The sequence below is a fragment of the Astyanax mexicanus genome, chromosome 3 (genome assembly GCF_023375975.1).
Source record: "Astyanax mexicanus isolate ESR-SI-001 chromosome 3, AstMex3_surface, whole genome shotgun sequence".
NCBI classification, from domain to species: Eukaryota; Metazoa; Chordata; class Actinopteri; order Characiformes; family Acestrorhamphidae; genus Astyanax; species Astyanax mexicanus.
Window position 1 is genome coordinate 28,422,963 of NC_064410.1, and position 24,907 is coordinate 28,447,869.

A 24,907-nucleotide genomic window follows, 5' to 3' on the forward strand; every position below is an offset into this window, starting at 1 on the left:
CTCAACGTGGCTACAATGTCAGGAGTCAATGTAGACTAACATACCGGGATCAAGTTTCGCTTTATTTTTTTTTTCTATTCTTATTTTCTAAAACTGGAAACAAGTAATTACACAATTATTTATTTTAGACAAACAACATACAGAATGCCTATAATAAATGTTAATTTTATTTGTACCCAAATTAAAAACAGTGGGGCCAAGTAGCTGAATATACAGAATGAATTTGGAGGACTGTTTCTATCCTACAGTTTTTTTTAAGATTGTTTTTTTGCTATGTGACCACACTGTTTAAAAGCATAAATTTAATGAACTCAAACATTAATCAACTGTACTAAGCATCCTATGCCTCACTAATATTACTGTTATGTTTTTTTTGTAGTTAGCAGTAGCAGAAGGACAAACAAAATGTATGCATATATTGAACTGTAAATCTGAGGTTGTTTGCTCTGCACTCACACCGGATTTGTTTAACATCATCCTGCAAGATTATTTTAAGCCTTACTGAAATTCACCAAACACCCATTGGTTCAATCTTCATTTTAACTTTAGTGGTCAGTCAACGAAACCTGTGTATACCTGGTGTACCTCAATCCATGTTTTACAAGGCTCAGAAAACTTTTTTTCTCATTTTTTAAATTTTTTAGCTTTAAATATTAGCTGAACTACTAAAGTGTGCAAAATGACAAGATGTTATAGACCAATAAATAAAATGTAACACATTCCAGATATTTTTAAATAGCATAGCAAAAGGTGGCTCCCTTCAATATATATATATATATATATATATATATATATATATATATATATATATACATATATATATACGTATATATACATATATATATATATATACGTATATATATATATATACGTATATATATATATATATATATACGTATATATATACGTATATATATATATACGTATATATATATATATATATATATTTTTTTTTTTTTTTTTTGAGCAGATGACAACTTGCCTTTATTTTAAATTCTTTATTATTATTTTAAGTTCAACAGATTGGTTTGTTGAAATATGATTTCATATATTTTTTAACAAAGAAAGGAAAATGGTTTTAACATTTAGTAGAAGAGTGTATTATGCAAGTATTATGCAAGTAATCATATAAATATTTTTACGTAGCATACCTAATGCACCTATACCTATTGGGTATAAATCTAGAAAAAAAAAAATATTTTTTTAGGATACCTATCCGGACCTAAAAAAGATGATGTTGAGTGGCTGTTTCTTTCTTTGGTTGTTTTGTAACGAACATCCTTAGTATAAAAGTAATAAAAATGCCCAAGACTTTTTTTTTCTTCAGTTTTTTTGGACTGCTTGCTCATCCGTTGTAAGATTTTAATTTATTTTAATAAATGAGGCTTCTTAGAATCTGTGCAACACGAACAAAGAACATTTCTTTGCCTTTGCTTTCAGACACTACATTCCCAAATGTTTTTTTTTTCCAGACAGCCCTGCTAATTAGTAAATGTATCTTAATTTAACTGTACCAAAGTGCTTAAAGCACTTGTATAATATGCACAGAAAAAGCACCTCCAATAATAAAAAGGACCGCCTCGGAAAGTTGCACATTAGTCACTGGAGTAAGCTGGAGGAACATCAAATGAACATTCACAATCCGTACCTGAGCTCACTTTTTGCTATTGTTACACAGTGAGAGACACACTGCCTATTAATACCACTGATTTACAATTTAAATCTGAACAGACTTTTGGACATGTAGTGTACTTTCAAAATGAACCATTTGATTTTTTTTAATATTGATTAATAAAATGTAAATGTTATCGAAGTACATCAATTACAGATAAACGCAATCTAGGTAAAGTAATACTAGTTGTACTGCTGGTGTCTTTTAAACCCTTTTTACACACACACTCTGGTGAATCAGGCCCAGAGTTGCGCTTTCACACATGCAGACGGAGATTTTCTGTGTCAAACGTGTTTACACAGGCAGAGCGTATGCAGCACACATATAATGCTAAAAGAAGGCTGCGTAACTTGCTCTACATTGTTTACAGAACAACAAAAATATTAATTACAGATTTAGTCACATTCAGTTTTTTCTTTACAGTATTATATTTTACGGTTTCTATTTTTTTGCCTGCCCCAACAGAAAGAAGGATCTCCCCGCTATCGAGTTAGCTTTTTTTGGTTTGGTGGGTAGAGGTGGGCGAATCGATCCAAATATTGATTATACCGATACAAACACTGGTATTGTTTTTGAGCAATACTTGTGTAAAAAGATCAATATTTAAGATGTCTAGTAAGGGGAGATTTTTTATTTTATTTTTGTATTGTGGTTTCTTTTTTTCTACCTCAAAAAAGATTTTTCCTAATGTTAAGACAATCTTTGTTTTGTTACTGTTCCTGTTGTTTCTAAACAAAAATGTTGAATATGATTTTGTTGTCATGTATATTTGGCGAAATTCTATCCTAAATCTTTTGGATCCTTTGGATTGATGGAGCTTAAATATTAAAAAGTATCGATATCGATATCGGCAATACTGGTCCTGCATTTACTTGGTATTGGATCGATACCAAACTAACTGGTATCGCCCACCTCTACTGGTGGATCTTTGGGAATACATTAAGACTGAGAAAACAATAGACACGTCAACACATCCACAGTGAGTTCTCTGAAACATTCTCTACTCTATTTACACACAGGCTCACTGAGGCATGATTCACACTTCATAATAGGAAAATAAGAGCTAAAAGGAAAAAATCCAGGTGAGGTTTGAAGCTGCTGACTTAGACATTTACATTTAGATAAATTATGCAAATGAACACGTGAAAGGGGCTTTAATGAGTGCATTGAACAGAATTAGGCAAATAAGACGGGATGAAGAGACAGAGACACCATGGTTGAGAAACACTCTACCATGGAGTTTTTCCAGAAATTTTATTTAAGTCAGTACAGTAAAGAATCCAGGAAGGAACGTGATGTTGTCTCTGGCTCCAGCACAGAACAACTTCTCTTCTTCAGCATCTTCAGTCATTTTGAATTAAAAAATAAAAAAAACACTAGTCACCCCTTTTACTTTCAGTCCACACCCACCCTCGCCAACACCTATTAACACACAAGGGCTAAACAAACGAGTTCATGACCAATGCACGTGAAACTTAACTGCTTGGCCTAGGACCTGTGATTATTACTTTAAATATCTAACTCTTTCCCAAGCACACAGTAACTAGCAATATACTGTATGCAAATGTACATTCTACTTTTGCCTATGTACAAACTGGCTTTACATCTAGTCTGAAGTAAAGTCAACTCAAAATCGGCAAGTACATACAAGCTTCAAAATGTCAGAAAGCTCAGTAATGGGGTGCTTAATATAACTGCAACTGGCCAGTGTTGCTGCAGGTTTTCATTCCACTGGTTGATTGAAGACTGACCAACTGATTAAACAAGTGGTAAAGCGTGTTGCTTTTTTTTTTAAAGAATGAAAACCTGAAGCCACTAACTGGACTAACTTATTTGAATGTTTTCCTTTAGATGAGCAGTGAGGATTATTTAACCTAAAAGGGAATTCCACTAAATGTTTTTTTCTGCATAATTAGGATGTAAACAAATTGAGAGTGGTATAAAGTGTAATGCTTTTATCTAAAGAATAGTTTGACTTAGGTGATCACAGGAACCAGATGTCCAATGTTTTTTTTTGCAGGGGTGTTCCATCTTATCCACAAATGGCCAGAGCAGTTCCAAGTTCATGCCAGCAAGGAAGTACAATCCCTCAGGTTTGGTCAGGACTAAAATAGCAGATTTTAAAAGGTTCTGGAAACCACAGTCTGAACCAAAGAAGCAAAATTTAGTCCAAACAACAAAAAAAGCAGTATTGGTCTATTTTTTTTTAAGTTTGAAAACCCTTTTTGGGATGCTTCTGACTTTTGATTATGTTTGCAATATATATGTATCTACTGTAATTGCTTGTTCATAAGGGGAAACTCCTTATGAATAAGAAATCCAAAGGTAATCTGAAAGTCTGGCTGATTTTGCTGAGACACACATGCTTTTAAAGTTTGTAACTTTTTTAAGTCGCTCAATAAACTGCAGTGTAACACCTTAACAAATTATACCAAATGTAGACAAACACAAACATATGAACATTGGTTCAGACCATGGTCCAGCTTTCCAGAATTTGAGGTGTGCTTGTTTGGAATGCCCCAATAGCCTTTTGTAAATAAGTTTTCACAACCCTTGGCTATAGAACATGTAACATGTACTAAATCAACAGTAACATTGTAACCCCTGGTTCCTTTCTCTGCCACTTTGAGTAATTTCAACAACTGATTTTTGCACAACTTTTTGAACATTTGGTGGAATATACATTTTAAATGCCAGATGTTTATGTGCCATTCAGACAGCCACTTTTCCATACATGAATACACATGCACACAGGCACACACGCACACAGCATTTTTAAGAGGGATGAAAGGGTAGTATAAAACCCTTCAACACACTGACTTTTAACTGAAACTAGAAAAAAATCTATGTCAAAAAATAGATCAAATAAAAGGATAAGCACCTCATTCCTTCTTTATCCTGCCACATTCAAGCCTCCTCCACTTGCTCGACACTTCGTCACCAGAATTCCACCCTGTTTTTCTTCCTTCTTCCACTGCAGTAATCTTCAACTGGCATTACTCGGTTACATGACAACCTTCTCTCCACAGCCCGTACTGAGACTGAAGGTCTTTCAAATCCCCAACCCATGGGAGAACACAGATCTTCAAGCTTCTTAACACCAATATGGAGTATGTGGCTATGTGGTATATTTAACTGTGAGTGAAAATTAGTGATGTTACCTAGCCACGCCTAGCGAAGGAATCCAGCAGGAGATCCAGATTACGTGGTTGACAGCAGGAAGCCTCATCTGGCAGCAAGTCCAATATTTTAGCAGTTGGATGCACATGCTTCAACAACTCAATACCGCGGGGGCAAGAAAGGTCTTTTAGGGGGGTAAAACATACCCCCAGCTCTGGGACCTCCAGCAAATGGGGGACCATGTCGCTTTCCTCTCTGAAATGGCAGCTCGCCTGGAAACGGCATGTGTGGTGGGGGAGGGCGACGCAGAGGTCTCTGGGGTGGGAATGGGCCAGGACGGGGACCTCGATAGGGGAACGGAGCAGGAGGTCTATGTTCAAGAGAAGGAGCAGGTCTATGTTCTGGGTGGCGTGGGGGAATATCTCTGTCTTCAGGGTAATAATCATGTGATTGAGGAGAAAGGGGGTGCTCACCATGAAAAGGATGGGAAGAAGGGTTATGATGGACTGGGTTATTATATGGTTCAATGTAGGGCTCCTCAGATGGAGCTTGTGGAGCACTTGAAGTCTCTGGGAAGCCCCTAAGGTTGGGAGGCCTTGGTCGGTTTTGGATCATATTAGGGGGATGTGGAAGGCGCTGAGGGACTCCCATGCGATTATTGTAATCGACATGGCCAGTCCTAGGGTCTGGAGGGGCCATGCGAGGTGCTGGACCACGGAGCCGAGGTCCAGACATATTCAGATGGGGATTCAAAGGCTCTTTAGGTGGGAACGGATGGGATTGACGTTCATCGTAATCTTCGTAACCAACAGGATTTGGTGAAACATAAGGATGCATATCACCAGGCTGCGTTTTATCAACAGGATCTGGATGCTCCACAGAATCTTTGCTCGCACCTTCCACTGGGGGCAGAAATTCTGTAGGAGGAGGTGGAAGCTGGGGAATTGGGGGCAGTGGTGGAAGCAGGGCCTTAAAGAAGTCTGAAGAACTACTAAGATCTTTTCTAGGTTCTTCAGAGGGGAACTGTTCTCTGCCATACCCCTCAGAGTGGGCCACAGGCTGCTCTAGTCCACCTCTATACGATTCCCTGTACCAGCCACCATCTGCCAGGCCAGCACCAGCATCATCTCTTGCTTTACCAGTAATGGAATATGCAGTTGCCCCTTGGTTTACTGAGCCAGTTCTGTCCATATTAACATTCTCATTGGACATTTGACTGCTATTTGCCAAAGACGACTGCAGCAGAGGTTCTACATGTTGATGTCTTCCAGTCCCTGCTTGAGTCAGAGAAGGCTCTGAAATTTGGAAGTCCTTTCTATCATAGAGCTGTCCTCCATTTTGTGACCGAAATCCAAATTGTGAACCATGCTTATTTTGCTCTTTCCATAAATCTGAGTAAGTGGCCATTGGCATTTCACTGGTCACTGGGGGTGCAGAACTGGATGCCAAAGCTGATGTTGCTGATGCTGCTTCTCTAGGCCCACCTTGATATGAGGGCGGTTGTACTACAGGATCATCCATGACTTCATCTTGAGTTGGAGTAGCACCAGATTCATCCCTTACAGGAGTTCCACCAAGGTTGTCTGTGCTTGTTGAAGGACTGTCAACACCTTTAGGCCAAGGCAAAACAGAAGGGAAACCCATATTTAAGCCTTTCAACACTGAATTCCCCTGGAGGAAACTATCAATTTTGGAATCCAAACTAGAGCTGACAGAGGTAACAGGCTCTGGTTCCACTTCTTTCTGAAGATCTCTGGTCTGAATAATGTTGGGAGATTGAGAAGATTGGGCGAGTTCAGCTCTTTGAGGAGTGGAAACTCTGGCCGGTGGGGGAGCAGATGACACTGTGGTCTTTGGAGAGGCTTGTGAATGCAATACATTAGTGGGGTCTGGGGATGGGTCCATTGTGATGGGTCCATCCCCTTGGCCTGATGGTGTAGTGGTGATTCCAGTCTGATTGTTCAGTAAGGATGAGAGACCTGAAGGGGAGATGGACATGGAGAAAAAGAAAGAAACAGGGATATAGAGAGAATTGGGAGTCAAAATGCTTGTAAAGAGGCTATTCTAAGGATACAAACCTTTTTGCTCCTACCTTCTTTCCACATACCACTCCACCTTTTCCAAAATACCACATCATTACCATAGCCAGCTACCCCATATCATCCAGAGAAACAACAATTTAAGTACACTCTTGTATATTATGGTGGCTACCTCCATACATCTATAGCACAAATCCATCCACGAAACTAGTACTGGAAAAAATGACCAATTTACAAATATCAAAATCCCTGGATATCTACACAACTAGTGAAATAATTATTTGTGCATTTCCTACAACAGGTCAATTTACATATTACATTGTGCAAAATATGAAGTTGATTAATTCTCAAATTTCTCTGTTCAGAGAACAATACTGCTTTTCTTAGCTCTATATTCAGTATTATAACAAAAAAGCCTAGGCTTAAGTTTAAATTTATCATAGGACCATTACCTTGACCTTAGGCTCCCACATGTCAGTTTATTGTCTGTGTGCAATTTGACCCATAGTTAGAAGGAACACTAAAGAAACTAATCTGTAGCTGGACAAGCTACGCTAAGGTTGGCTTCACAAATAGACTGCATATTAAATACCAGCTTTTTGTCTTTTTTGGTTTTTGAAACAATGTAGGACAAGATGGGACTAAAATAAAGTAAACATAGGACCAATCCACAAATAGCTACAACCTGCCTCCAGTAGGCCCACATATCACTGTAATATCAGGAGAGGATTTAAAGATACGAATTAATTGGATATTACCCAATCTCACTACGATCCACGTAAGGTTAGATATCATAACTGCTGCTATAAACAATAAGAGCTTAGGTGGGATAAATAATATCTTGAGCATCCAAAGGGTGATAGAAATACAAGAACTAAATTTTAGACTGAACAAGAATCTTTTGCACAATAAATGTTTCCCCTAGGAGACTGAATATTGTGGTGTGGCACCATCAAAATAAGATGAATACCATGTGTTTCCCTTTTTTACTCTATTTTTTTTTTTTTTTTTTTTTTTACATTTTTTACAATTAAAAGTTATTCAATTTTAAGACTGAAATCTTTCCGGCATCTTGAACTCTTATTACATGGTAATATAAATCTAATGATGAAGGTCTAATGAAAAGCTGGCTTCTAAATTTTTAACACCCTTTTTAAAAACAATGAAAGAAAAAAACACTCTGAAGCTCTTCCTTCTCACCCTGAAGGCCAATTCCTTGTGCTTGGGTTTTGGACAAGGCGCTGAGCAGTGTACTTGGGTTGAAGTCCACCCTGGAGAGGATGCTAGCCAGGGGGCTGGCTGCAGGAGCTGCTGCTGGGGCGGGTGTGGTGGGGGTTTTTGGAGCTGAGCTTGCTGTGGAAGGGGTGTTTAAAGTAGTGGTGGATGAACGGGATGCTGGGCTCACCCCTACAAATGGGAGAGGGAAAGAGAAAAAGATAGGGGAGAAAAAACAATGCTTACAATACTGCTGAAGATATCCCTTAAAACAAATGCAATGTAGATATTAAAGAAAAGAAAGAAAAAAAAAGTTTAAACAATAGCTTTGATGGTTAACAATTAGTGTTATAACCAAAAGGTGTCAAAAGCATTCACATTCATTATTTAGGTAAAAATTACTGGGGTTTAAAAACACTTCAGCAGAAGTATCAACCCAAACATTTTCCTATAGCCCATAATGATTTTAAATGTTATATTACAAAATGTAATGTTGAAGAAATTGGGATGCACTATGCTCGTTCTTTCAGTCAAATATATATTCTTTGATTTTTTTTTGTACATTGCAAATATATTAAGGCATTTTGTCCCCCTGAGTCTCTGTTGCAGATTATCCTCATACTAGACTACATTCGATCTTGTTCTTGCTGGAGTGTGACTTGGACGTGCAGGTGTGATGATCATGTATAAACCAATAGGGTGTCAGAATGGTATATGATTACACTTCTCATTCAACCACAATCAGATTCACTCTATCCAGATGAAGAGATTTTTTGTGAAAATATAAGGAGTAGGAGTAAAAGTACAAAGTCATCTGAAAAATAATTACTCCAGTAAAGTACAGAAAACCAAAATGTATATTTAAAGCCTCACTAGGTAGGATTTCCTTGATTTTTGATCTTTTTAAAGAAGTAAAATTACAGCTTGAAACTGAGGTGTAATAGGAGTAATAGGTCTCTGTGCCGGGCCCCTGAGCTCAAACCAGACTCTAAGTTTTCCGAGGCGACCGCAGCCAACGCTCGCGAGAACTGCGACCTTACAAACTAACATACAGACTCTCTGGCAGAAGCTGGAAAGAGACCGAATATGTCTGTGAAAGCCAGAAATTGAGAAAGAGAAACTAATTCGCCTGAAACATGTATTACACTCTGCAACTGTAGGGGGAGCCCACGAGCACAAAATCTCAATCCTACCTAGAGGAGCTTTAACGTAACGCATTATTTGAACTTAGTTACTTGACACCACTGGCTGTAACACAAACTGTACCCTTCAAGGTGTTAACTCTTTAAACACAAATACATACTTAACCATGTTTTGACTACAGTCTGATGATGTATTAGCAGTTTTATTTAGCGATATAAACACATACAGCTACAAATATTGTGCAGCACTTAATGCAAGTAAACTATGCTTGCTTTCTTACTAATAAAATGAAGCTAAATCCTGAAGATATCTTCTAAAAATGTTGCCATACAGTCCACCTGAATTAGTGTTTAAAAGCTTACAAATTAACATAGTATTTTTTTTACTTGTGCTGAGAAACATCCATATGATCTTACCAGAGTTCTTCATCACATTTGTAAGTGTGCTAAGGATGGAGCTGATTTTGCTTAGATCAACTCCAGCGAGATTAATGGGAAGTGACGGAGTTGTTGGGGTCACTGTTGCAGTTGGAGTTGCAGCTTGAACTGGAGCTGGAACTGCAGCTTGAACTGGAGCTGGAGCTGGAACTGCAGCTTGAACTGGAGCTGGAGCTGGAGCTGTGACCTGCTTCACTGGTGCAGCTTGACTGGGCTGAGAGGGTACAGTGACTGCAACCGCAGGGGTTTCACTTAGAATACTGACAGGACTGGGCTGCTCCACTTTCTCTTCCACTGTGGGATAAGTATGAAATAGGCAAAGAAAGAAATAAGAAATGCGTGGGGAAAAAAAGAAAAAAGGAATATTTAATTTAACACAATGCATTCAAACGAACAGAAACCTCCAAGTCAAGGAGAGCTTCTCTCTTACCTATGATGGCTGGCCCTTCGGTTTCCTCCATATCGGACAGCTCCATATCCTCAACGTCACGGTTATCTTTCTCTCCAATGGAGGACAGCGGACTAGGAGCATCACCCAAAGCAATCAGGTCCTCCTCCATAGCTTGGCCATCCAGCTCCGGGTCTGGGGTACCAATTTGTGGAAGGTCATGGAATGGTGACTCTGACCCTGTGGGTGAGGGGGCATCTTCCAAGGGTGATGGAACGGGTGATTCATTGGGGTCAGGTACAGCGGATTTGAGTGCATCCAGTTTACGCTTGAGATGCAACACTCGGTTGGCAAAAGTTTGATAGGCCTGAGGAACAGACATTAGTTTTTAGTTTCTATGTAATATAACACACTCACCAAGCTCTTTATTAGGAAGACTTATTTTTTTTGTTTACATATTTAATTATGCATGGAATAATATAATCTGCCGAACATGTTAGCAGTGTAATGTATATCATCAAACAAATACAGGTCATCAGCTTTAGATAATGTTCACATAAACCATCAGAATAAAAAAAAAACAACTGCTGATCAGTGTATGTAGTATTGTTAATGTCAAATTACACACGGGTTCCTGTGGAGCAATATGCCAATTTGGAAATTACAGAAAAAAAGCTTTTTGTCCATGTAGTTGCCTAGAGAGAGTTAGGAGATGTTGGACAAGCTTCTTGAATTAACATAGTCAGTGCCACTTTCAAGTGCCACTTTCAAGCACAGAAAACACTTTTCAGTGTGTGGATAAAAGGCAAACATTAAGCAAGAACACTTGCCTGAAGCAGTGGGCTGCCTCTGCTGCAGCACTCAGGGAGCAAAGGGGGTTAGGGACCTTGTTTAATAGCTCAACAGTCTGAGTCTGATGAACCCAAGTTTCAAACCTGTCATCAATAATCCAATGTTCTATCTGGGGGTGTTCCATCTCTAATTTTACGCAAAAATATATATTAAAAACTCCATAACATGATAGTGATATTCTTAAAAGAAGCTCATTTTGTGTTTGTTTTTCTATTTACTGGATTTCCATTTAGTTGTTTGCAGTTACACATATGCAATAAATAAGCTGCATTTTTTTTTTTTTTTTTTTATAATTTTATTTCTTACTTTTTCCCCCATTTTCTTCCCAATTACCCAAACCGCTCGGAGGAAAGCGCAGCGGCTCGGCTCCGTTACATCAGCTGCAGCCCTGTGCTGCAGACATCACCCTAAGAGTGATGTGGGCAAAAATCGCAAAAATACTCTGGAATATTGTGATATTATTTAAGGGGCTTTTTTTTACAATTTTCTCCATAATCTGTTAGGCAGATTACCCCACCCACTCTGCTAAACTCCCCCCAATCACAAGCAATGCTACCAACACTAAAAGGGTGAAGACCAGCACATGCCGCCTTCGCCACATATGAAGGCAGACACAGCCTCTTTTAGTACTGAAGCTGATGCTGCATTATTACCGAGTAGCCAGTGTGCTTGAAGGAAAGCGCAGTAACCCAGATCCAATACATCAGCTCACAGACACCTTGTGCTGACTGACATCACCTTTAGGAGTAATGTGGGGAGAGAGCACCATCTATCCACCCAGAGCAAAAGCAGGCCAAACTCAGTAATTAGTTCTTCCTAAATAAAGTTCTTAAAGATGGTACAATGCAACTACTTCCTTCATATTCTGGGTTTTCTACAGCAGAGTCATAAATGCAAAGATTTATTCATTACAATCAAGACGAGAAACCAACAAACACTACTAACTATTACTTACTTTGGTTATAATTTTAACCTCTTTATACTGCATTTCATAGAAGATGTCTGCATTCTCCAGAGCCTCCATCAGGGGCGGTCCCTTTTTGACTTCTCCATCGAGATAGGCTACAAAGTCCTGAAGCTTTTTACTACCGTCCTCAAAATCCTTGGAAAAACGCTTGCCACCTGCTTTATCTAACAAAAGGGAAGCAGAAACAAAGAATACAAACATATATTTTACTAACAAGAACATTAAATATCTATTAAAAAAAAAAACTGTGTAATGAGTAAAGTGTTAATAAATGAATAGAAAAGTATAGTGTGTCTGTACTGTAGTTACCTTTGAGTTTCTTTAAAGCTGTGGTGCTGCACACATCCACTCTCATAGCAGCAAGCTGTTTCTCTTTTAGCTCCGTCTCATCTATTGACTTCCTGTACTTAGTCAGTTGCTCAATGAATGCTGAGGGCTTTAAAAAAAAAAAAAAAAAGATTTAGAGAACATTCACAGTAAGTACCTAAGATATAAGTGTGTTATACTCTGGTATTAAGGTTAGAGCCGTTTGCTTGTTTTACGTACCACAAACTCTGCAACTATCTTGGATCTTAGTGCTGCCTTTGGGTTGACAGTTTGAACAGGAGCTGAAATTAAAGTACCAAGACATTAAATATGCTTGAGTTTTATTCCATGACCTTCAGCAAGCTAACAAATAAATTATGTTTACTTTAAAAGGAACCAATCAGTAAAAATATGTGTGTGTGAAATAGCTACATTTCCTTACTATGTTCCTCACAGTGGAAACTGACAGGTTAAATCTCTGAGACAACTTTTTGTATCCTTCCCCTGAACAATCTTTGTTTTTAGATCATTTGAGAGTTGTTTTGATGAGCCCATAATGCCACTCTTCAGAGGAGATTCAAATAGGAGAACAACTTGCAATTGGCCACCTTAAATACCTTTTCTCATGATTGGATACACCTGGCTATGAAGTTCAAAGCTCAGTGAGGTTAACAAACCAATTTTGTGCTTCAGTAAGTCAGTAAAAAGTAGTTAGGAGTATTCAAATCAATAAAATGATAAGGGTTCCCATACTTTTGCAGCGGTCAAATTTTGGTTTAATGCATATTGCACATTTTCTGTTAGTACAATAAAACTAATTTAAATCCTGAAATATTACTGTGTCCATCAGTTATTAGATATATCAAACTGAAATGGATGTTGCAAACACCCAAATATTTAGAACTAAAAATTATTAAGATTAATAGGGGTGCCCAAACTTTTTCATATGACTGTAAACGTTATTCCCTTTACCCACGTAATACTGTGGATTCAGGAATGTAAACTTTCCACACAATTGCAGGAATGGGATATCCCATCTGAACAGCACTCAATATCGCATGACAACATAATTATGTTATTTACATCACCTTGTGTTTTGCACACTGGTCAGCCTTTAACATCATTCACGAAATAACACATCACAGCTTATACAGGTGTTGGAATTAATACTTCATCTAGAACTGAATGTGGCTAGAAAATATTCATTTCAGTTACTAACTACAGCTAAGAAGACACTATAGACACAGTGGACCGAGTCTTACCTGGTGGTTCTTCTTTCTGGATCAGACTGCCCCGGAGCTGACTAATGAGCTCCTCTGAGTAAACATTCCTCTCCTCCCAGATAGACAGGATCCTGTCCACAGACTTGCACACCTGTGAGTCTTTCGAAGAACTGCAGAATAAATGAAAGGAAAAGGTCATTCATAATAATGTTTAAATAAAGTCTACTAATACTTTTGAGAGAGAGCGAGAGAGAGATACACAGATAAATTGTTCAGAGAAAGGTCATTACAATAGAGAAGTTAGTTTAGATGCATTTAGAATGCAGGAACATAAAATGTATAGCAGAATAGGTCTCACTTGATAAGCTTAACAGCCTCTGGAAGAACATCAGTGAAGGTGGTGCGGTAGACAATGGCATTTTTCCTCTTGCAATTTTGAATGACATCATTAGCCAGGTAGAAGAGATTGAGCCTGTGAGATGAATCCGCTGAGAGAGAAAATTCAGAAGAAAAAAAAAACGGTTATTCAGTTAAATTCACGGTTAGTTACACATTTAAAAAATTACAGATGATTATGAAGATGCTTAATTTATTTTATTGTTAATGATTACCGCTTAAAGGTCACCTTCCGTCGTTTTTTCTTTCATTTTAAAATGTCTAGTTGTGGTCTCTAGTATGAATGAATGACATGTGAGCCGTTTTTGTAAAAAAAAAGTGCTCAGGTGTCTCTGTATAGCTCTTTATTAATGGACTGTTTTAGGGGTGTGTCCAAAATGACCGGATTCCAGCTTTGCTCATGAATATTCAAACATGCAAACAACATGCAAATATCTCTCCTCTGATTGGCTAGGAGCACTGCGACGCCCCTCCACCGCTCTGCCGCTCACTGCCTCCCACCTCCTAACTGATGAGCGGTGATGTTGCATCGCTTCAGCTCCGCCTCTGGGAGTTTCTCGAGCCAAGGTGGGCTGGTCTGTGAGTTTCTGCCTACGTAGGCAGAAAGATAATTCAAAATTCACCCGTTTTTCGGAGGGGGGGAGGGGGGATTTCTTTGCTTAGCTCCTGCAGACAATGGGGGCTGCAAAACAGTTTAATGTGCAGGTGTACACATTCAACTCGGAGAGACCTACTGTATTCCACAAAAAACAAGAAAAATCGGATTTTCGCGGAAGGTGACCTTTAAAGCCATCGAAAAATACCCAAGAGTCAGTATCTATGTCAGAAAATATATAATACATATAAGACCAACTGAAACATTTGGCAGTGTGGGCAATGTGCCAATTTCTGCAAAAAAAAAAAAAAAAAAAAAAAAACAGTTGTCAGCAGAGGGAAGCATGAAGTGCTGTAAGATTTTCTGTGAAAACACTGCTCTGGACTTGATAGAACACAGTGGATCAACAACAGCAGATGACATGTCTCTCCAAACTAACACGGATTGTCTAAACTTCACACTAGACCTCAAGCAGCTTTATGCCTGTATTCCTCTCCACTCTTTCTCCAGACTCTGATCCCTTAATTTCCAGAAGAAATTCAAAATTTACTGATGGTCAGTGATGGTTTGGAAAGCCATGTCATCGGCTGGTGTTGATCCACTCTGTTATTTCCCGTCCAAAGTCAGCACAGCTTCTACTAGGACATTTTACAGCACTTCATGCTTCCCTCTGGTGACAAATTTTGGAAATGCAGATTTCATTTTCCAGCAGGACTTGGCACCCTGGCCACACTGCCAAAAGTATCAATTGGTCTAACATAATATTAAAAATTTCTGAGACACTGCCTGTGGTTTTTTTTATTGGCTTTAAGCCATAATAAATCAACAATAAAATATTTATTTGTTATAAATACTGTTATACATCTACATATGTTTCACATTTTGAACTGAATTACTGAAATAAAGTAACTTTTCAATGATATTTTGATTCACATTTTCCATTTTCCACAAGTCAGGTGACAAAAAGAAACCAGACAAAAGTAAAATAAAACATTCACAAAAGAATTCACCAATTTTCACCTGGCAGCAGACAACAGATTCTATAAATCGGTAGTTATAACACTTATAACCAGGGTTCATACACATTTTAACCAAGAAAATTCCATGATTTTTTTCATGACTTTTCCACGATTCCAAATTTTCATGACCATACGATTTTTAAAACATCAGTGCAGACATAGACAATAAAACCAAACATCAACAAAAACTATAAATAAAATTGATTATAGTAGGTCTAAAATGAATCAGATAAAAAGTTGACATGCAATCTTTAATAATAAAATGTGTGTCAGATCCTGAGATCACCATTGTGTAGGGCTAAATTACTAAATTAACTCTGAGCTAAAGTATCTATTATCTCAAAATAATAGATCAAATTTTCTCCATCAATAAACGAAAAAACAAAGATTTGTAGAGGAAATGTTTCCAAAACTTATCCAGGCCTGGAAATTGCTATTTTCAAATTCCATGATTTTTCCAGGTTTTTCATGACCGTACGAACCCTGTATAACAATTACATCAACAGACAGCATGGACGGTCCCAGTAACAGTGTCAAGTCAATGAAAACACAAAGCCTAGTCCTTGATACACTTTCAGCGTAAACTGAGAATAAAGATATATAAATAAATAATAAATAAAGATATAAAGATGAGTTGAAGGACTGGGGTTCACAATCACTACAAATTATTTAATTAACAATTAAATGCAAGTTTTTATGTTTAATTTACAATATTTTCCCAATGTGTTTCCCATGATAACGATGATGACATCTCATGAATAAGCAAACACCAGGAATTATGAAATTATTAGTGTCTTTCACAGAATTTTACAACCAATATTCACCACCACAGGTTTACTCTATAAATCTAATTAGCAGCAAGATGCGGAGTAATTAAGTGGTAAGAAAGCAGTAGAGTCAGACTGGAGAGTGTACAGGCTAGTGCTGGGTGGTATATCGGTTCATCCGGTATACCAGAGGGGAAATTTAAAACCGGTAGGCATTTTTCACATACCGCCACACTGCCAGAGGCACTGCAGGGTGCTGTGTAGAATACCACCGTCAAAGAAGCAGATACAGCTTGCTAGCTAACGCTAGCCAGTTAGCATAACAAGCTAACATACGGGAGTGACAGTAGCTCAGCTGTGTGCTATCTGCAGAGTAGTGCTGGGAGATATGACCAAAAATGCAAATCAAGGTATTTTACAAGATTCCGATGGCTTCACTGTATATTATGGTATAATATATATATATATATATATATATATATATATATATATATATATATATATATATATATATATATATATATATATATGAAGAGTTTGATTGCAAAACGCGATAAACGCCATTAAAAAAAAAATGAGTTAGAGCCAGAATCAGAATGCTATGAGACCACTCTTGAAAAGCCAATATTCAATTTTCATCAAAACGCTTTCACTTTCGTTTTTCACTCGCAAAGTACGCGAAAATGAGCGGTTTTGATGGTATAGAGGAGCCTGTTCGTGAAGCAGTTATTGAAAAAAACGAGAAAGCCATCAAAAAAGCCTCATGTACGTGAAAAGGTAAAGAAAATGAGGCATTCAGGAGGGGGGAAATGCCGGATGTCATCTGCAGTTCACACACACACACACACACACGCACACACACACGCACACACACACGCACACACACACGCACACACACACGCACACGCACACACACACGCACACACACACGCACACACACACACACAATACACACTATACTACACTACACTACACTACATGTGTTCTTTAAAGAAATTTTGCACTTTTTCGAAAAAAAATGTTTTGAAATTTGTGTTTTTAGGCCCAATGGTTAAACTATTATATTCAGATGTACAATTTACTTATTTATTATTGTATTTTGCACATGATTAGTAAAAAAAAAATTCTATTGATGCCAAAGGATATATAAGACATTTTGAAAAAAAACTTTGCATGGATTTATTGCGTTTTGCGAAAAAACAAATTATTTTTAAAAATAAATCTTTAAATATTAAAATCTTGATTTGATTTTTTTTGTGTTATTTTAACCTTAGTATGGTATTTGATAGTTTGAAACAGAAAACAGTGGTTTTCAGCCTACCACTTTCTCGCTAAAGAAAACCCTTTTTTACTCAAATTGATAAAAATGGATTTATAGCGTTTTGGAACCAAACTCTTCTCATATATATATATATATATATATATATATATATATATATATATATATATATTTTTTTTTTTTTTTTTTTTTTTTGCACAACTGGGCCTAAATATAGCTGTGAGAGTTACGGTACTGTCAGGAGTACATATAATCTAAAACACTAAGGCTTTAAACTAAGATTTTGATTAGTATTGGGTTTAACTTTTTTTTGCTACACAATATATGAACAAATCAGACTTCATTAGCAGTAAAAAAGCTAAAGAATGTAAACAATAGACCTTAGAGAAATATGCCAACAACTTTAAAATATTACGTTTTGTAAAGGAAGCCGTGTTAAACACTATAAATGGACCTAAAATAGACATAAAGCAGAAAAACAGCAGCAAACAGCAATAATTCCCTCAGAAATAGACAAACGGAATTGTGCATTCGATACACAGGGAAAAAAAATAATCTTCTATCTAGCTCCTGTTCATATTAGCATTTACAGGTAAGGACCAGGCAGCACAACTCTGACAAGCTTTTTAGAAACACACTGAACTTCATGTGCACTTTCATGGGCACTAAAAACACTTTCTGTTCTGAAGAATAGTGAAAAAAGGTGTTGTGCAAAAACCCTTGGGCACTACACACTTTTCAACTTTTAAAAATGTTTTCAACAAACGTTTCACATTAACGTTGTCAATTAGATCACCAATCACTCTAGCCTTAATGTGCAGGCAACACACCTAAAAAAAAATAAGAAACTGAAATGTGCAGGAATAATGGCTCAAAACTGCACAACATTGTGCAAATCTTATTTGCAGATACAAGACACTATTGGTGGAGAAACTGATGCTTAAAGAGAAATATGAAAAATAGAAAATCGTGAATTATCCGAAATCCAGAATTTGTTAACAAACCAGTCATAAGAAAACAAGACATCACCTATCTAGATTCCAGTTCCACAGTTTACCACAGCAGCTCCAGTCTCAGAGTACAATGTATCTACAAAATCAATAGATATATAATATCTCAAGAGAAATGGAATTTTACCCAAAAAAACTGATTTTAGAGCAAACTTTAAAACACAATATTAAAATATTTATTTTTATAAAATCAGTGCAACGGCTTAACAAGACATCAACACACCCATTTGGCAGAGTTTACAGGTGTATGTTACTTTAATTTTCTAAAAGCATGCACCAAAATTGAGAGCCCTTTCCACCCTCTTGTGGAGAAACTGCTAAATCAGGGGCCAGCCTCACCCAGACTCTACCTCCAGCGGTCCCAGATAAGACAGGTTTGAGACCACTATGCTAAAGCTATTATATACATATAAATAAATTAATGTATGCGCACTCACTATTCTTTCTTAAGCATCTTTAGATATAGTGTACACAATACCAATTAATTGTAATAAATACAGTGACTTTTAGCTATTGACTATTTAATTATACTTAATGTACAATTTTCAGCATGTATAATGAACATCAGCAGAGATAACAAGCACTGCTAAGGACACTAAGCTCCCACACTTTATATTTAAACAAGAAAAAAAAAAAAACATTCAAAGACTCTTTTAGCTCAAGATCAGGTCTGCTTTAAAATGTTAGTCATTTCAAAAAGTAAGGCACTTTCTTTTGGGAGACAATACACGACACAGTGCCCTGCACAATAAGGCATTACCAAGCATTAGTGCTGGGCGGTATAGCCAAAAATGCATATTACGGTATTTTTAAGATTCTGACGGTTTCAAGGTATATCATGGCATTTTTATTATTTTTTATTATTATTTTTTGCATTACTGGGCTTTAATATAGGTTTGTGAGTTACTGTACTGTTAGGAGTACATAAAACTCCAAGGCTTTAAATTAAGGCTTTTATTACTATTGGGTTTACTTTGTCTCACAAAATTACACAATATATGAAGAAATCAGACTTCATTAGCAGGAAAAAAAACTGAAGAACCTTAAATAGATCTTAAAAAGAGATACGCCAACAGCTTTAACACAACTTCCTGTACAAAATATAAAAAATATTGTTAATAGTTCCATAAACACTATAAATGGACATAAAATATGTAAGTATTTAAATAGATTTCTCAAAAGCTCTATTGCACAAGTAAGACCAGTTTATTATACATTTACTATGTTATTCCTGAAGTCATTAGAGGCATTACAGTATTTAAAATCAGCCACAATTTCCTTTTTTCTCCAGTCAAAAAATACATTTAAATCATCCTTCAAGCAACAGAACAACATATTTAAAAGGTCTATATTTACTGCTCTTTTTTACTGTGATAAATCACTCATACAGTGAGAAACAGAAGCAGTAGCTTCTTCTGAGTTCTCTCCAGGCAGGACAGAGCTAGAGGAGCATTTGACGCCACACGGCTGCGTGTGCTTCTATGACAGTGTTGTTCTGCATGGCACTCTGCAGCGCCACTAGTGGCATGGCGGCATGAGAGAAACACATACTGGTTCTAGTTCCCCGTGTGGTATACCGAATGAACCGGTATACCGCCCAGCACTACCAAGCATGCTTCGAAAGGTTAATGTTGCACCCAGTCCCGCTCTCACCTGAATCACACTCAAAGGCGAACAGCTATCTGTATTGCCCCCAAAATACTGATCTCAAACTAGATTACACATTCTGGAAAAAAAATCTAGTTTACACATAGTCTGTATCGAATGGCTATAAATAATTTAAAAAACAAGAGTAAAGCAAATGAGACAAAACCCAAGATTGATTTCAACAAAAATAATATTATTTCTATATATAAATAAAATAAACAAGCAAACAAACATTTTTATTCAATGATGTTAAAGTGAAGGTGCTTAAGGAACAACTCAGGTTGCATCCACCTAGGAAGAACAATAAGGTTCAGCATAAACTAAGAAGAAAGTGGGAAATGCAGATGCTGCAAGTTTATGCATTTGACACTTGAGCTGAGAGAGCACCGATTAGCACACTGTTGTGTTTTTCAGACAGTTCACTCTGGATGGGCTTGTTAATTAGTGCATTAGTCGGATCACTGATCTGACAGAATGTCATTTAATCCAGTCAATGGAATTTAACACTGGAGCTCAAAATGATTCTTTTGCAATGCAGAATTATGACATTTAAGCAGAACCAAATAATACTCCACTTTTTGTCATCATCTCAGATGTTAGGCTGACAATTCAAATATGTCAGAGCAGGGCTGCACAATACTGGGGGGTAAAATTACACTGTAATAGAACTACAAGAATAATTTGGTCAATAAACAATAAGGTCAATGATCCATCAAGCCTTGGAGTAAAATACTGTGATCTATGCTGTAATTTTATTTTGTGCAGTCCTACTGTAGACTGGTCTGCAAATTATGGGTGTGCCATACCATAATGCACGATAACTGGCTTTTTTTTAATACTAAACAAAACAATCCATATTTCATGATAACAGCGGTATTCTTTCATGTTAATCAATGTTTCAGGTTTTATTTACAAGTATTTACATCTAGACATAAAAAAGGCACCACCTATTGTCTGAGCAGACGCATTTAATTTCCATTTTTGCAGGCCATTATAGTGTTGTCCACAAAGCTGAATCCGGCAAGTTCCTTCAAAACAAATGTTTGCAAAATATTCTAAAAGTAAATCAGATATTAAAAGCCACAGTGATTGAGTTCAATTTATTTGCCACCTTCTACAAAACCAGCACTATAATCTTCTCAGCACCGTCATTGAAACAGAAATGGTCACATTGAAGGACTAGCAATGTTATATGCAATGTCAATATACAATTTAAGCGCTTGATACAAAGAAAATTTGGATCTTCCCTATACCACTCGTTATCTCTATACTTCGTCATTAACCCTAGAACACAAACGGTAAAATTAGTAACACCATCACTAACGTTGGGTATACACTGAAGGACAAATTTTGGAACCCTTCTTTAATTTTTAAACACTAACATCGTAAATTACACCCACAAATTATGTTACTCTCTCACTTATGTCGGATGAAAATCACTGGAACGCAAGCCTCTTGAAAAAACATAGGGAAGAGGAAACAACCATAACATTAAATGACACCATAAGCGCCCTGAAGCTACCCAAAGTCCCATGCAAATCAGACAGCAGCAACACAAAGATGGGGGCGAGGGGATGGTCATAGCGTTTCTCGGCCACGGGGAGAGAGCGCTAGCAGGCAGTCTGAGCTCGGGGAGGGGAGGGGCTCGTTTCTCCGCCTCGGTGAGAGAGCACTGTCGGGGCGTGCAGTCTGAGCTCGGCTCGGCTGGGGGGGGGGGGGGGGGGGGGGGTTATAACGTTTCTCGGCCTCGAGAAGAGAGCACTGTCGGGGAGGGCAGTCTGAGCTCGGCTCGGCACGGGGTTCACAACGTTTCTCGGCCACGGGGAGAGAGCACTGTCGGGGCGGGCAGTCTGAGCTCGGCTGGGGGGTTTATAACGTTTCTCGGCCTCGGGGAGAGAGCGGACTGAGAGGCTGGTAGACGTTCTCTGCTTCACTGCCAATCAGAGGCGATATATCTGCATGTATGAATAAACATTTCATTCTACACAGACAGGTTGTTCAGTGATCTAAAGAAGGGCTAAATAAACACACCTGAGCACGGAACATAAAAAACGGATCATATGGCATTCATTTAAAGACCACAACTACACTGTTTAAAATAAATTTAAAAACAATGGAAAGAGACTTTTAAAATTAGAGCGGTCTTTCCAAAGAGTGACACAAGGGGACAGTGTGCGCGCAGCACTCAGCACTTGCCTCTTCTCTCAGTCAGTAGAGAACGCTAAAACGAGCAAGCTTTTAGAAAAACTACACACACGAAACAAAATATGAAACTATACACTTCTAGCAGTCAGGGCAACCCCGTGGACACATCAAAACCAGTGTGCAGACGATGCTTTAAACCTGTATATACCATGGCTGGGTTTTAATATATGTTTATGTACTGTTAGGAGTACATATAATATAAAACACTTTAAAAGCCTTTAAATTAATGCTTTGATTAGTATTGGGTTTACTTTGTCCAACAAAGTTACACAATATATAAAGAAATCGGACTTTATCATCAGAAAATTTGCTAAAAAATGTAAAACAATAGACCTTAAAATAAATAAGCTAGCTAATTTAACACAGCTCCCCTTATAAAATTAAATATTTTAATAAATAGTTCCATAAAAACTATAAATAAAATGTAAAATACTCAATGTTAATATTCAAAGAGATATTTCTCAAAAGTTCTATTGCACAAGTTAGATACAAGTTTAATATCAATTTATTACATGTTATTCCTGAAGCTATTATAGGTATTACAGTATTTAAATCAGCTACAATTCCCATCTTTCTCCAGTTAACAAATACATTCAAATCATCCTTCAAGCTACAGTATTAACATATTTAAAAAAGGCTGTAGTTACTGTTCTATTTTACTGGGATAAAAACACTAATACAGTAGAAACGGCAGCAGGAGCTGTTCTGATTTTCAGCACTAGTATTAAGATCTTTAGGCAGGTATTGTATTGAAAGTTGTAACACTACAGCATATGGAAGCCTATGGTGTGGTTTCTACTTGACCTAAAGCAGCACTAGGTAGGATTTCCTTGATTTTTGATCTTTTTAAAGAAGTTAAATTACCATCTTCTTAAAGAAGTTAAATTAAATGAACTGCGACCTGCTTTCCAACCTTTAGTTCTAACAGTTCAACAAGCACTACTGGTTTATTCTTTACAAACTAACATACAGACACTCTGACAGAAGCTGGAAAGAGACAGAATATGTCTGTGAAAGCCAGAAAACGAGAAAGAGAAACTAATCAGCCTGAAACATTTATTACACTCTACAACTGTAGGGGGAGCCCACGAGCACAAAATCTCAATCCTACCTAGTGGAGCTTTACTACAGTAAACTAAGCGTCCTGTAAAGAAAACAAGTCAGTAAAAGAGGATGCAAATACTTTTTTATAGTTTGATATTTCTTTATTCACTTAAATGACAAAGAACTTATAGGAGACGGTCACACATGCCAGAGGTTATTTTCAGATGATCATAGGCTACTCAAATATGTTTTAAATATTAACTACACTCAAAGACATTATCTACATTAATAGCTGAAATATGTTGCTCTGTAATAACCTATTTAAGACTTGCTTAAAAAATTTATGCAAATAGGGAGAACATTTTATGTATACATTTGACCCTATTTCGATCAAAGGTTTACTAAGTAAGTACATATAAAATATGTATAAAAGTGTAAGTTTACAAGCTGGTCTAATTACTTTTATCATGAAGCCCACAATAGCCACAATGAATAACGGCTAACTGACCATGCTAACTGTATTTCCGACCTGAATTAATCGCTACTTTTAATAACAGATTGATGTCTTTGTGCTGGTTAAAGGGGGGAGGGCCTGTGGTTTTATAGAACATGGATTACAGCTATAGTTTACTCGAGTCTTTAACTATTACCCTCACAACACCGGAATGGAGCCGTCGGCCCAATACTAGCTAAGCTAACAGACTGCCGGTGTTAATGTAGATTGTAGGGGAGTTGATGCCAACCGATTGTAAAATAAATAAATGAGAGCTGATTTTTACTCTTAGAATGATGATTCTGGATAGACAGAGTAAGTACTGCTCTTTGATCTGACATGTATTATATCTGTACATTACTCTGGTCCTCAGTTATTAGTGTCAGAACTTTGGCATGTAGTTACCGTAGCTGCCCTCAGGTGGATTCTGAGTGATATTAATTACCTATATTGAAATATTTACAATATACATTACAGAACAACAAAATATTGCATTTTTTTTTCTTAAAGGACCAATATGTAACTAATTTTCAGAAGTAAATGATAATATCTGATGATATATCCTGATCATTTTAAGGAAACATGTTGAGTGAAAGCACTGGCAGCTCGTCAGCAGGGCTTAAACAGTACGTTCCTATTTTAAGTGTTCAGTCCGTCCCGGAGTTTTGTGTTAGGTTTGTCCTCTGACTCCACCTGCTGATTGTTCCCCAACACTTTACTCCACCCCCGAAGTTGCCAGCACGCAAGCTACACTACAGCGATCAGTGCTGCAGCAAAGGAGCTAGCTAGCAGAGCTGGTTCAGTTAAACCTCAGCTGCTACACAGCTTAAAAAGCCTCAACATGTATCAAAAATGCTCAGTGACCAAAGAAGGAATATAACAAGAGTGACTATTGGCAGTGAGTTGAAAGCTCGAGACTTCAGAGCTCAAAAAGGCTACACCAGTGTCCCAGAGCTGTTACTTTTCTCCTGAACAGGTAAGCTAACTGGCTAACCACCACTAGATGTGCTTACTAGGATTAGTGTTTAAATAAATGAAAAAATGGAGTGTCCACTTTCATATCAGTGATCTGTGTGCAGCTGGGATTAAA

General features: G+C 37.3%; 1 protein-coding gene across 3 annotated transcripts in view; it reads right to left on the reverse strand.

Moving 5' to 3' along the window:
- The window catches only part of rprd2a (regulation of nuclear pre-mRNA domain containing 2a), a 41,200-nt gene that overhangs the window by 10,427 nt on the left and 5,866 nt on the right, over positions 1-24,907 (reverse strand). Inside the window, exons 2-10 of one of the 3 annotated variants that reach the window (XR_007438449.1) lie at positions 13,721-13,850; positions 13,402-13,532; positions 12,380-12,441; positions 12,143-12,269; positions 11,822-11,997; positions 10,057-10,381; positions 9,606-9,920; positions 8,032-8,238; positions 4,834-6,771 (exon numbers count right to left, since the gene is read on the reverse strand). Coding sequence is in view for 1 of the 3 variants with exons in the window: in XM_022683011.2 (XP_022538732.2) it covers positions 4,952-6,771; positions 8,032-8,238; positions 9,606-9,920; positions 10,057-10,381; positions 11,822-11,997; positions 12,143-12,269; positions 12,380-12,441; positions 13,402-13,532; positions 13,721-13,850 (3,293 nt within the window). In the remaining 2 variants the exon portion in view is untranslated. Of the gene's footprint in view, positions 1-2,867; positions 6,772-8,031; positions 8,239-9,605; positions 9,921-10,056; positions 10,382-11,821; positions 11,998-12,142; positions 12,270-12,379; positions 12,442-13,401; positions 13,533-13,720; positions 13,851-24,907 lie in introns of those variants that run through there. The other 2 variants (XR_007438448.1, XM_022683011.2) reach the window with 2 other exon arrangements.